Source organism: Acanthochromis polyacanthus, chromosome 1, assembly GCF_021347895.1.
Source record: "Acanthochromis polyacanthus isolate Apoly-LR-REF ecotype Palm Island chromosome 1, KAUST_Apoly_ChrSc, whole genome shotgun sequence".
Taxonomy (NCBI): Eukaryota; Metazoa; Chordata; class Actinopteri; family Pomacentridae; genus Acanthochromis; species Acanthochromis polyacanthus.
In genome coordinates, this window is record NC_067113.1 from 18,048,302 (window position 1) to 18,060,990 (window position 12,689).

Consider the following 12,689-nt stretch of genomic DNA (forward strand, 5'->3'; position numbering starts at 1 on the left):
GACAGTAATTTTACGGGCAATTTTGTCAAGGATTTCCCCACAGCCACTTCCAGAGCTTAGTCCTTGCCAAACAATAAAAATTGCATTTTGATGAGTATTTAGCATTCAGCTGTGCTCGTAGTTTATTCATTAGCTGTAATTTTAAGATCCTCTAATTGATGTTTTTATGTTTCTTACTTTTAATATTTTTAGTTTTTTATTTGTGTGCCTACGTCTTTTATTCTCCTACTTGGCTACATGGGAAATGATGTCTTCATATGCTCAATATATTCCAAGTTTAAATAACAGTTGAATAAATTCATACAGTCAATTGTTATGGAGGAAGATGAAAATCACAGTAAAAACTTCCAAGGTCATACCATTAAATCTGGGTTGTTAATAAATGTTCATACAAATTCACAATCTGTTGCGCTATTTTGCTCAATAATGTGACCACCTGTGATAACTTATGCTCCTCTCTGTATTCTAGTGCAAGACCCTTCCAGCCAGGCCCACAGTGTCACAGCTAATACTTGTTTGTTGCAGTTATTATAATAAAATTCTAACGACAAGAAGGCGGGAGAAGGAATTTTCCATTTATTAGAGACATCACACAGTCTGTGGATGTTAAGGAGACCCAGCTTTTACAGTACACAACTTTTTCATTCATTATAAGTGCTGAAGTCCAACCAATAAAAAAAGACTAAATAAATAAACAAATATCTGCTTCCAAGTTAGTATTACAAGCACAATCTATTCGCTATTTCATTTCACTATGTTAAAAGATGAGTGTTCGAGGCTGTCAATTGTTTTTTCATTGTTGAACTCTGCCTTGGTTATGTGTGATTTTGGGCTCCCAGTGGATTTCAGCCATTCTTGCATTTCCTCCACCTTGCTGCGTGGGCCTTGTAGCTGCCCCTGAACAGTTCCTGCTCCTGTGTTTTGGACCCAGCCAACCAGGCCAAGTTTCTTTCCTTCTGCCTGGAAAATGAGAATAATGACAGTTAACAGAACTCAGTTCCTACGGTAGGGCAGCATAATTTATTGTTTCAGCATCAACACTGCAATCTGCGCATGTGCAGTAGTCACATTACAGGAAATTCCATGTGGAGAATTTCTCTCATGGTTTTCATTCTCCATGACATGTTATGTTCTGATATTTCACTCCAGTTCAAGGATATACCGAGTTTTTTTTTCACTACATTTAAAGACATGGTGGCTCCACATGTACCGAGCAAAATGAGCGGGCAAAGGAGAGAAATACTGCAAAGAAAGACTTGGTAGCAAAAAGAATCACAACATCAGCTGTTTGGGAATACGTGGCTACACAAAGGATGTTGATCGAAAACAGGGGAAGCACTATCTATAGCTAATTAGTTTGATCAGTTAAAGCAACACTGCAAAGCTCTCTATGACAAGTGCAAAGCCATTATCTGAATGGCAACCACAGCAAAAAACAAAACAAAAACAAAAAACAACTAGTTTGAATGTGTTTATTCTAACATAATTACTTCTTACCAAAGAGACTTACTGAAGCCATTGGTGAATATGCCTTTATTATTTTCATATTGCAATATAGATTGTAGCAAAACACAAACAGGTCAGTTTTTTTTCCCCTCAATCACTTGCAGTAAACCATGGCCCTATTGGACGAAAACTGTCTATCACTGTGCAATAATGATAATGAGGATTAGGAAACTAAAAACCAAATCAGAATCCGTTTTATTGCCAAATAAGTTTTCGCTTACCAACATTTGACTTTGTGTTTTGGAGCATATCAACACAGAAAAACATCGATAAGGATAAAAGACTTCAGAAAGCAAGTGCAGAAGCCCTGCACTAAGGGTGGCTTCTGCTGGGAAACTACCAGTATCATCAGTACTCAACTACATAAATACAAACATCATTTGGATCAATAGCTGAAGAAAAACTTCAATTTCATGTTAGATCAGATTTGGGACATATTAACACTTCTGCTCTAGACTACTGCTCTCTCTCTCATTCCAGAGAATCCACATAGCAAACATTTATTCAGCAATAAAACAGATCAACGAGAGGACCATGACATGATATAAGTTTACTATCAGATTCAGTCTTGTTTAGCCTATTACTAGGTCACAAATGTCAAACTCACTTGAGTGTATTTCCGAAAAAATACACCTTGCACTCTGCCAAAAACTTCATAATCCACTGAAATTAAGTCTTCACCAGACATAGTGGACCTTAAAAAACACAGAAATAAGTCAGTAGTTGGAGCTGCGTTGTGTTTGTCAGAAACACAACATGAATGGCATGGGCTAAATTACGGCTACAAGCTAAGCTAACATAAAGAAATGACGTTCATAACATTTACAATCTAGATATGGAACATATTAAGTTCGTATTGGCTCTGTACAAATACGTGAAGGATCGTTTCAGTACTATGAGTCACCTGAATATTGTTACGAAGCCGTGAATCGACCATGCAGCTCCGAAAGATCTCGATTTGAAACATACGGGGCTCCGCTTCAGGAAGTGACGTCGAACGGACCAATCAGAGAACATCTGGTTTCTAGGCAACAAGTGTAAACGTTGAAAGAGGAGTCGCATCAATTATTGAGGTTTTCTACGGGGGTTTGTAGCTAAACTCTACAAAACATACAAGAAAAGAGCAATATCGGAAAGTCTATATCTTTATGAACTTTTTCCAGTAACATATTTGGAACTTTTATAGGTAAGTTGATATCAGCTCTCGTTTTTTTCTTACTTTTTTGCCGGTTCATACCATTTAGCTAACAACTGTTGCCCAGGAAACACTAGAAAGTCAATGCCAGCAATGTTTTCATTAGTAGCCAAAGTCATTTTCGAGGTTTATAACTCATTTACATTTTATTGTTCTTATTTCTATTATTAATAATGTTTAAAGTTTCCATTATTTAGCAGACATTTGTTTCAGGCTGTGCCAATTCAGCCTGAACCTGTTGCACAGGTTCAGGTAGAGAGGATTGTAGGCTTTGGGTAACTTGACATTGGCTTGAAACTCAAGCAAAGCTGATTTAGTGTTCTTTTTACTCTCCTTATTCCTTTCTCTTTTAACCAACTTTTTTTTTTTAAATGCTTGTTTTCACAGCTTTTGACAGCTGCTGTGGACAACTTGTGTCTTTAAATTTTTGGGGCAACAGCACAGCATAATCTACAACAGATGAAGTCATGAGCACTTACACAAGAAGAGAATACAGTCCCCAAAGGCATCACAACAGTGCAGGTCAAAGACATGGAAATGTCTCCTCTCATACAAAACACACTGTTGAGCCTAATAGGACAGCAAATATGACTGACCAGCCGTTTCCAAACAAGCCCATTAGCCACAGAAGACCTCCCAGGAAACAAGTCTTACTTGATTCACATGATTTTGAAAAAATCACAGCTTCTACACAACCCAGAGACATTTTGCTGCCCCACCATCACACAAGTGGCATCAGAGAGACCAACAGATCCTGGCATTCAAGAATAGACTCACATGTGCCCAGGAGAGAGCTGCAGATGGCCCAAGCAATTCAAGCAAAACAGTGCATGCTACAGGAGAAACTGTGGCTACTTGAAGAAAAAATAAAACAGAAGATCCAGAGAGATAGTGCTGATACTGCTGCAGGTGATGACCAAAAGAGTGGGGAGGAGAGGTCCAACAGAAGACAAGCTGAGAGGGGAAAAGCTCAGACAAAAACCAGGATACCTGAGAGGAAGGAGCTGGTGAAAAGCAGAGACATGTCGACACTGGAAAGAAGACGTGAGGATTTGAGACAGCCAAAGAATAAACAGAGGACTGAGGGCAGAATGAGGAATACACTTGAAGTACAGCAGAGCAGATGGGAAGTTGCAGAGACATCTCAGTCAAGAGGAAAAGGAAACAAAGACGATGAGATCATATTTAACAAGCAAGAAGTGGATGGAGAACTGACCAAATCGAGATGGCAGGATGTAAAAGAGCATACCAGAAGAAAAGAAGGAGGTGAAAGACATTATGGTATTCGAGGAGAAGCAGAGAAAACTAAATACAGAAAACAAAGTGAGACCTCCATGGGCAGTGCAGTTTCAGCAATAGAAAAGAAATTTAGGGAAATGACACATAATGAGACTGACAGTTTGGAGGATGAACCAGACATGCCTCAGAAAACTGGTCATAGCAGGGCCATGGAAAACCACAGAGGACGAAAATTGCCTAGGGAATCAGATCTCCCACTGGTTGATAGTGCTTCTCGTAGCAGTCAACTGCAACAGGAGGAGCTCGCACTCATGGATAACACAGACAGCAGCGACCAGCTTTTTCCTTGCAAAATCTGCAACAGAAAGTTTTTTAAAGAGAGATTAGAGAAGCACGTCCAAGTCTGTAAAAAGGTCAAGCAATCACATCGTCAAGTCTTCAACTCCTACATGAACAGGACCAAAGGATCAGCCATAGAAGAGTATTTGAAAACCCACAGCAGGAGCAAGACTCCAGAGGTAAGCTGGTCATATTGTAATCTCTTACAAAGGGTCAACCCACCAGTTTCACACGTAATGCTGAAGATTAGCGGTACACAGCATCTTTTGTGCCAATTTTTTTTGTCTTTTTGTGGCATTTTTGCAAGTTTTTGTGACAGTTTAGCAAATTTTGTATCAGTTTTGTGTCTTTTTGTGTCATTTTTGCACATTTTTGGGTTATTGTAGCATCTTTTGTGTCAGTTTTGTGTTTGTTAGTGTCATTTTTGCAGATTTCTGTAGCATTTTAGCAAATTTTGTGTCATTTTTACAAATTTTTGTGGCATTGTCGCATCTTTTGTGTCAGTTTTGTGTCTTTTTGTGTAATTCTTGCAAATTTTGTGTTATTGTCGCATCTGTTATGTCCTTTTTGCAAATTTTTGTGCTAATTTAGCATCTTTTTGCTAGTTTTGTGTCTTTTTGTGGTACATCATGAAGTTTTTGACTGCTAGTACCGCTGTGTAGCATGATATTTAAGACTCGGTCCTACATAAGTTTGCCCTCAAAAAGAAAATGCACAGGGCATCTTCTAGTTTAGTTACATTATAGGGGTGTAAATACGTATTGTAGCTGACACTCTCTGTACTGTATTCGATACCTTTGTCCAGGTTTTAAAGAAAAAGAACCAGAGACAAAAGTACAAAGGAAATATAAGCAATCTGCATCAGGACCGTCTCCCGGCTGGCACCTTGCAGCTAAAACGGACCAAGTAAGATGACCCAGACGAGGAGCAATAAATCCTCAGCTGTCAGCACATAATATTATTGTTAACGTTTTTTGTAAATAGTTTCATGTAACTAAACATAACTGTTGAAGGTTAGCACCGTTGCCTAAGGAGCATATGTTGATATTAACAGGTAGACTTAGCTACAGTACATTGTAGCTTAAAGTACGACACACTCATGATAAAAGATAGCTGCTAGTTTTATTTATGGCGTGTACACAAAGCATGAAACAACAGTGTGACCATGACAGAAGGAGAGTTTGTACAACTGCTACAGCCCCACAATATTTGGTAAACAGTTGGATAAAGTAAACTATATTCTTAAATGCTCAAAATACTGAATAAAAAGTTCATCCAAGGCACAGCGTGGTCATGTTTACGTCTATTCTAGATGTAATGGCCGAGTACGGCACTGTGGAATTAACACTGCATTTTACTGCATTAAAATACTGCCAGTGTTACAGGGATGTCACCTGACAGCTCACAGGATCATGAGTTATAGGCTATGGATGGATTTTAAACACATACGTGCACACATATAGCATAACACACATAAGAAACCAACCAAGCAGACCTCAAACAAATGAAAAGAAAACACATTTTTCCCCCATTCACAAATGATGCACAAAATGGCAAAAGAAAATTTCAGAAAGTACCAAGGACTGACAAAATGGTGAAAGAAAAAAATGAAATAAGAAAATAACATCGTAGCTGCGAGGTCAGCTATATTATATATGCTTTAAAGACCACATTTTATAAGAAAACTGTTCAAGTGTTCATACATGTCACAAAGAAAACAGACTTACATGTGCTGCTTCTACAAGAATTCAAGAGTCAAAGAAGGCAAGAGGGAAAGAGTTGCCAACTTGATAAAAAAAAAAAAAAGATGAATCAGTAGTTTTTCACACAAACGCTCTTAATGTGACAAGAAATCATGCAAAGTTAAAAGTATATATATACATATATATACTGTGTATTTGCATGAGATATTTAGAATATGTTGTCATAGCTAATATGTCTGATAAATATGGTAAAAAAAGCTATTAGATTTGACACTTTTGCTGTTAAAGAAAACAAGATAAAATTAAAGCTGCAAGCAGCGATGGACGGGTCCTCGCATCCACGCTGGTCGGCGAATCCATGCACGTTCACCAGGTGGCGCTGTGACTGAGAGTGTGTGTCGGCCTCTGAATCACATCTGGACCAGAGTTTAATCACACGTAAAATTTCAGCCAGATTGGAGCATGTTCAGACTAGTTATACAGCATTTCCTGCCCATCCACCACCAGGTGGCGCTGTAACTCAGAGTGTATTTCAAACAGTGGATGTGATGAGGGCTGGACTCTGATCACTCATGAAAAGTTTCAGGCTGATTTGATCATGTAGAGGCCAGTTATACAGCATTTATTGTCCCTCCAACAGGTGGCGCTGCAACTGAGAGTGTCTGTTGGCCTGTAGATGTGATCAGGATTGGATTGTGATCACACATGGAAAGTTTGAGGCAGATTGGAGCATGCAGAGGAGAGTTATACAGCAGTTGTTGTTTCATGGCGAAGCATCAAAACTCTAATGGTCGCCATGGCCACGCCATTTGGCTTCTGGTTAAACTTTTGATAACTTTTCCAAACCAAGTCCTGCTGTGTGGACTGACAAAATTTCAGGTCTCCTGGAATTATCCCTAGGAGGTATCAACTCTCAAAAATGAGAAAAATCATCAAAAATCTCACAATTAATCCAAGATGGCCGACTTCCTGTTGGGTTTAGGACATGGCTCCAAGAGGCTTTTTTGTGCGTCCTGATGTGCTCTATAAGCCTCCCAAATTTCATGGATGTAGGTGAAACGTGCTGGGGGGGCTGTTTGTTAAAAATACTGTAGGGGGCGCTATAGCATGTGCAGTGCCGAGATGCATACAGTGTTGTTCCTTGGGTCAATGGTGATGTGTGTGGTAATTTTTGTGAGCATTGGAGTATTCCTAACCTGTCAGAAAGGGCTTTGTTTTTCATGGCGATATTTGGTTGCTACGGCAACAGCGTTGCATGAAATGTCACACCCTTCACAGTGTGTGATTGTCAAGAGGTGAAGACTCGACTGACCAATTTCCAGCATGATATCACCAAGTTTGGGGCCATTGTACCTGAAAATATAAGGCCTTAAACTTACTATTACCAACAGGTGGCGCTATGACTTTTTCAAAATTTATGAGTGTGGATGTGTTCAGACTGGACCTGGTATCCAGCATGTGAAGTCTGAGGCAGATAGGATGTTGTTCAGCTGAGATATGAATCGTTAAATTTTCATGGCGAAACATCGAAATTGGTTTGGCCGCCACAGACACGCCCTTTGATGACAAGTCACCATTTTCACTGGGATGCATCATCAATGTGTTTAGGCTGTTGTCACTGCATTTGAAGTGAATATGATCAACCGGGTAACAATAGGGCATGAAAGTGTAAAAGATGTCTATTTCCTGAAACCACAAGGTGGCGCTATGACTGTCAATGAATATCCCTATGTGGATGACATCAGGACAGGACTGTCATCATACATGTAAAGTTTCAGGCAGATTGGAGCATGTTGAGAAGAATTAGACACCAATTCCTGTTTCATGGCGAAGGATCAGTTGTTTGAGGCTCCGCCATGGCCACACCTTTTGGCTTCTGGTTGAGTTTTTGATAACTTTTCATCAGAAAGGTCTGGTGAATGTACTGGCCAAATTTCAGTTCTCTCAGACTTATCCACTAGGAGCTATAAATTTTGACAAATGTACAGCAAATTCAAGATGGCCGACTTCCTGTTGGGTTTAGGGTGTGGCTGTGATTGACTTTTTGGTGTGTCCTGATGTGGTGCATATGCCCACCAAATATTGTAGCTGTAAATAAAACATTGTGGAAGTTGGCCTAATGACCACTTTTTCAATTTTGCAGGTGGCGCTATAGAGCCATTTTTCCACACATATGCGCAACTCCCATAAAATATCAAATTTTTCGCCAGTCCTGATGTGCACGCCAAATTTCACGCGTTTTGGTTCATGATAAGGCCGCCAAAAAGGCAAGTCATTTCCCGAGGAGCGATTAAGTTTGAAAAATTTACAGCAAATTGAAGATGGCCGACTTCCTGTTGGGTTTAGGGCGTGGCTGTAATTGACTTTTTGGTGTGTCCAGATGTTCTGCATATGCCCACCAAATATTGTAGCTGTACATGAAACATTGTGGCAGTTGGCCTAATGACTACTTTTTCAAGTTTGCAGGTGGCGCTATAGAGCCATTTTGCCACGCACATGCGCAACTCCCATAAAATATCAAATTTTTCGCCAGTCCTGATGTGCATGCCAAATTTCACGCGTTTTGGAGTATGATAAGGCCGCCAAAAAGCCAATTTACTTTACGGGAGAAAAAAAAAAAAATAATAATAATAATTAAAGCTGCGAGCAGCATTGAACGGGTCCTCGCATCCTTGCTGGTCGGCGACCCCAAGCATGTCCACCAGGCAATGCTGCGACAAAGTGTATTTAGGCTCATGGATGTAACGAGGACTGGATTCTGAGCACTCAGGTCAAATTTCAGACAGATTGGAGCATGTACAGACTATTTTTGCAGCACTTTGTGTCCATCCACCAGGTGGCACTATGTCTGTGACTGTATAGTGGTCTATGAAACTCATCAGGACTGGACTCTGATCAAACATGTAAAGTTTGAGGTAGATTACAGCATGTACAGGGGATTTACACAAGACGTCCTGCTTCATGGCGTAACATTAAAGTTCAGTTGGCCGCCATGGCCATGCCCTTTGAGTTTTGTGCACAATTTTCCCAAATATGCAACCTGAAGGCGTTTCTTATATATTGTCCCAATTTCAGATGTTTTGGAGCTATTGCCTGTGAGAAATGAATTGTTGAAAATGATCAAAAACACCAAAAATCTGACATTTAATTCAAAATAGCGGACTTCCTGTTGGGTTTAGAGAATGACTCCAAGAGACTTTTTTGTTTGCACTGACGTGTTACATATGCATGCCAAATTTCATAGTCATAGGTGAAAGTCTGTGTGGAGGCTATTTTTTAAATTCTTTTAGGGGGCGCTATGGTAGATGCTGTGAATGTATTTTGGCCAATAAATGTGATCAGGACAGGACTGTGTTTAATCATGTGAGGTCTGAGGTAGATTGGAGCATGCAGAGGATAGTTAGGTAGCACTTGATGTTTCATGGCGAACCATCAAAATTCTGGAGGTCGCCATGTCCACACCCTTTGACTCTGCAAGAATCTTTTAATAACTTTTGATCATAACATCGTGTTGTATATCCTGGCAAAATTTCAGCTCTCTAGACCTTAACCCCGAGGAGGAGTTCGCTCTCAAAAATGAAAAAAATACAGAAATTTTATCCACTTAATTCAAAATGGCGGACTTCCTGTTGAGTTTAGGGGATGGCTCCAAGAGGCTTTTTTGTGTGTCCTGGTGTGCTCTATAGGCCTCCCAAATTTTGTGGATGCAGGTGAAACATGCTGCCGGGGCTGTTTATTAAACATACTGCAGGGGGCGCTATAGCACATGCCCTGCAGAGATGCATACAGTGTTATTCCTTGAGACGACTGTGATGTGTGTGTAAATTTTGGTGAGCTGTTGAACATTCTAAGCCTGTCAAAAAGTACTTTGTTTGTCACAAAAACAACGCGTTGCCACGGCAACAGCATTTCATCAAAAATCAAAATCTTCACACTGTGGTATTGTCTGGGGGTGAAGAATTAGCTGACCAATTTTCAGAATGATATGACAAAGTTTGGAGCAATGGTGTGTGCAAATGTAATTTCTAAACTGCTTGTTACCAAGAGGTGGCGCTATGACTTTTTCTAAATTTTTCAGTGTGGATGTCCTCAAACTGGTTCTGGTGTCCAGCACATGAAGTTTGGGGCAGATAGGATCCTTTGCAGCTGAGATATGAACACTTCAATTTTCATGGCGAAACATCAAACTTTGCCGTCCCGCCACAGACACGCCTTTTCATCACACGTCACCATTTTTTCTGTGCTTCATCATCAATGTGTTCAGGCTTATGTCACAACATCTGAGGTGAATCTGAGCAACAGGCTAAGAATAGTACATGAAAGTCTAAAAAATGTCAAATTCTTGATACCACAAGGTGGCGCTGTGACTGTGAATGAATCTTGCTGTATGGATGTCATCGAGGCAGGTCTGTGATCATACATGTAAAGTTTCATTCAGATCGGAGCATGTTCAGGAGAGTTAGACAGCATTTCCTGTTTCATGGCGAAGGATCAAATTTCGACAGGCCGCCACGACCACACCCTTTAACTATGGAGGAAGATTTTGATAACTTTTTCTCAGGAAGGTCTGCTGTATGTACTGGCAAAATTTCAGATCGCTCAGACTTTTCCCCTAGGAGGAGTTCATCATAGATTTTGTACAGTTAACGCATGATGGCGCACTTCCTGTTGGGTGTAGAGCATGGCTGTGATTGACTTTTTTGTGTTTCCTGATGTGCTGCATATGTCTCCCAAATTTTTTAGCTCTCGGCCAAATTCCCTCCGAGTTGGCCTAATACCACTTTTTAAAATTTTGTAGGGGGCGCTATGGAGCCATTTTGTCATACACTACCACAATTCCTTTAGAATATAAAATTTTTCACCAGTTCTGGTGTGTGTACAAATTTTCATGAGTTTTTGAGCATGTTTAGGCCCTCAAAAATGCAGTTGTTCTGAGAGACAAATAATAATAATAATAATAATAATAATAATAATAATAATAATAAACCGGAGGGTTCCAATAGGGTCCTACGGCACCGTTGGTGCCTTGGACAGCCGGTGCCCTTGCACCGCCTGTCCTCGGCACCTCGGTGCTCGGACCCTAATTAAAGCTGCAAGCAGCGATGGACGGGTCCTCGCATCCACGCTGGTCGTGAATCCACGCACGTCCACCAGGTGGCGCTGTGACTGAGAGTGTATGTCGGCCTCTGAATCGCATCTGGACCAGAGTCCAATCATACATTTAAAATTTCAGCCAGACTGTAGCATGTTCAGAGCAGTTATAGAGCATTTCCTGTCTATCCACCAGGTGGCGCTGTAACTCAGAGTGTATTTCACACAGTGGATGTGATGAGGGTTGGACTCTGATCACTCATGAAAAGTTTCAGGCTGATTTGATCATGTAGAGGCCAGTTATACAGCATTTACTGTCCCTCCATCAGGTGGCGCTGCGACTGAGAGTGTCTGTTGGCCTGTAGATGTGATCAGGATTGGATTGTGATCACACATGGAAAGTTTGAGGCAGATTGGAGCATGCAGAGGAGAGTTATACAGCAGTTGATGTTTCATGGCGAAGCATCAAAACGCTGATGGTCGCCATGGCCACGCCATTTGGCTTCTGGTTAAACTTTTGATAACTTTTCCAAACCAAGTCCTGCTGTGTGGACTGACAAAATTTCAGGTCTCCTGGAATTATCCCCTAGGAGGTATCAACTCTCAAAAATGAGAAAAATCATCAAAAATCTCACAATTAATCCAAGATGGCCGACTTCCTGTTGGGTTTAGGACATGGCTCCAAGAGGCTTTTTTGTGCGTCCTGATGTGCTCTATAAGCCTCCCAAATTTCATGGATGTAGGTGAAACGTGCTGGGGGGGCTGTTTGTTAAAAATACTGTAGGGGGCGCTATAGCATGTGCAGTGCCGAGATGCATACAGTGTTGTTCCTTGGGTCAATGGTGATGTGTGTGGTAATTTTTGTGAGCATTGGAGTATTCCTAACCTGTCAGAAAGGGCTTTGTTTTTCATGGCGATATTTGGTTGCTACGGCAACAGCGTTACATGAAATGTCACACCCTTCACAGTGTGTGATTGTCAAGAGGTGAAGACTCGACTGACCAATTTCCAGCATGATATCACCAAGTTTGGGGCCATTGTACCTGAAAATATAAGGCCTTAAACTTACTATTACCAACAGGTGGCGCTATGACTTTTTCAAAATTTATGAGTGTGGATGTGTTCAGACTGGACCTGGTATCCAGCATGTGAAGTCTGAGGCAGATAGGATGTTGTTCAGCTGAGATATGAATCGTTAAATTTTCATGGCGAAACATCGAAATTGGTTTGGCCGCCACAGACACGCCCTTTGATGACAAGTCACCATTTTCACTGGGATGCATCATCAATGTGTTTAGGCTGTTGTCACTGCATTTGAAGTGAATATGATCAACCGGGTAACAATAGGGCATGAAAGTGTAAAAGATGTCTATTTCCTGAAACCACAAGGTGGCGCTATGACTGTCAATGAATATCCCTATGTGGATGACATCAGGACAGGACTGTCATCATACATGTAAAGTTTCAGGCGGATTGGAGCATGTTGAGAAGAATTAGACACCACTTCCTGTTTCATGGCGAAGGATCAGTTGTTTGAGGCTCCGCCATGGCCACACCTTTTGGCTTCTGGTTGAGTTTTTGATAACTTTTCATCAGAAAGGTCTGGTGCATGTACT

At 40.8% G+C, this 12,689-nt stretch overlaps 2 protein-coding genes across 3 annotated transcripts in view; one reads left to right on the forward strand and one right to left on the reverse strand.

The window, feature by feature from the left end:
• Positions 1-555: 555 nt before the first annotated feature.
• On the reverse strand, positions 556-2,550 carry acyp1 (acylphosphatase 1, erythrocyte (common) type). The gene is made up of 3 exons (XM_022193249.2): positions 2,411-2,550; positions 2,114-2,201; positions 556-960 (listed from the first exon to the last, which is right to left on the reverse strand). Exons 1-3 carry the CDS (start codon positions 2,521-2,523, stop codon positions 745-747), a joined length of 417 nt encoding a protein of 138 aa, XP_022048941.1. The 5' UTR covers positions 2,524-2,550; the 3' UTR covers positions 556-744.
• Positions 2,551-2,560: 10 nt separating this feature from the next.
• LOC110950577 (CD209 antigen-like protein E) overlaps positions 2,561-12,689 on the forward strand; it is a 28,104-nt gene continuing 17,975 nt past the window's right edge. The window contains exons 1-3 of one of the 2 annotated variants that reach the window (XR_007940646.1): positions 2,561-2,692; positions 3,089-4,458; positions 5,085-5,185. The gene's annotated coding sequence lies outside the window, so the exon portion shown is untranslated. The remainder of the gene's footprint in view (positions 2,693-3,088; positions 4,459-5,084; positions 5,186-12,689) is intronic. The other variant, XR_007940648.1, reaches the window with a different exon arrangement.

Excerpts from the sequence above, each read along its gene's own strand:
- acyp1 (XM_022193249.2), bottom strand. The coding sequence starts at position 2,523 with ATGTTCTCTGATTGGTCCGTTCGACGTCACTTCCTGAAGCGGAGCCCC. Across the intron at positions 2,202-2,410 it reads GGCTTCGTAACAATATTCAG|GTCCACTATGTCTGGTGAAG; the intron begins GTGACTCATAGT and ends GTGTTTTTTAAG. Across the intron at positions 961-2,113 it reads TTTTTCGGAAATACACTCAA|GCAGAAGGAAAGAAACTTGG; the intron begins GTGAGTTTGACA and ends CTCATTTTCCAG.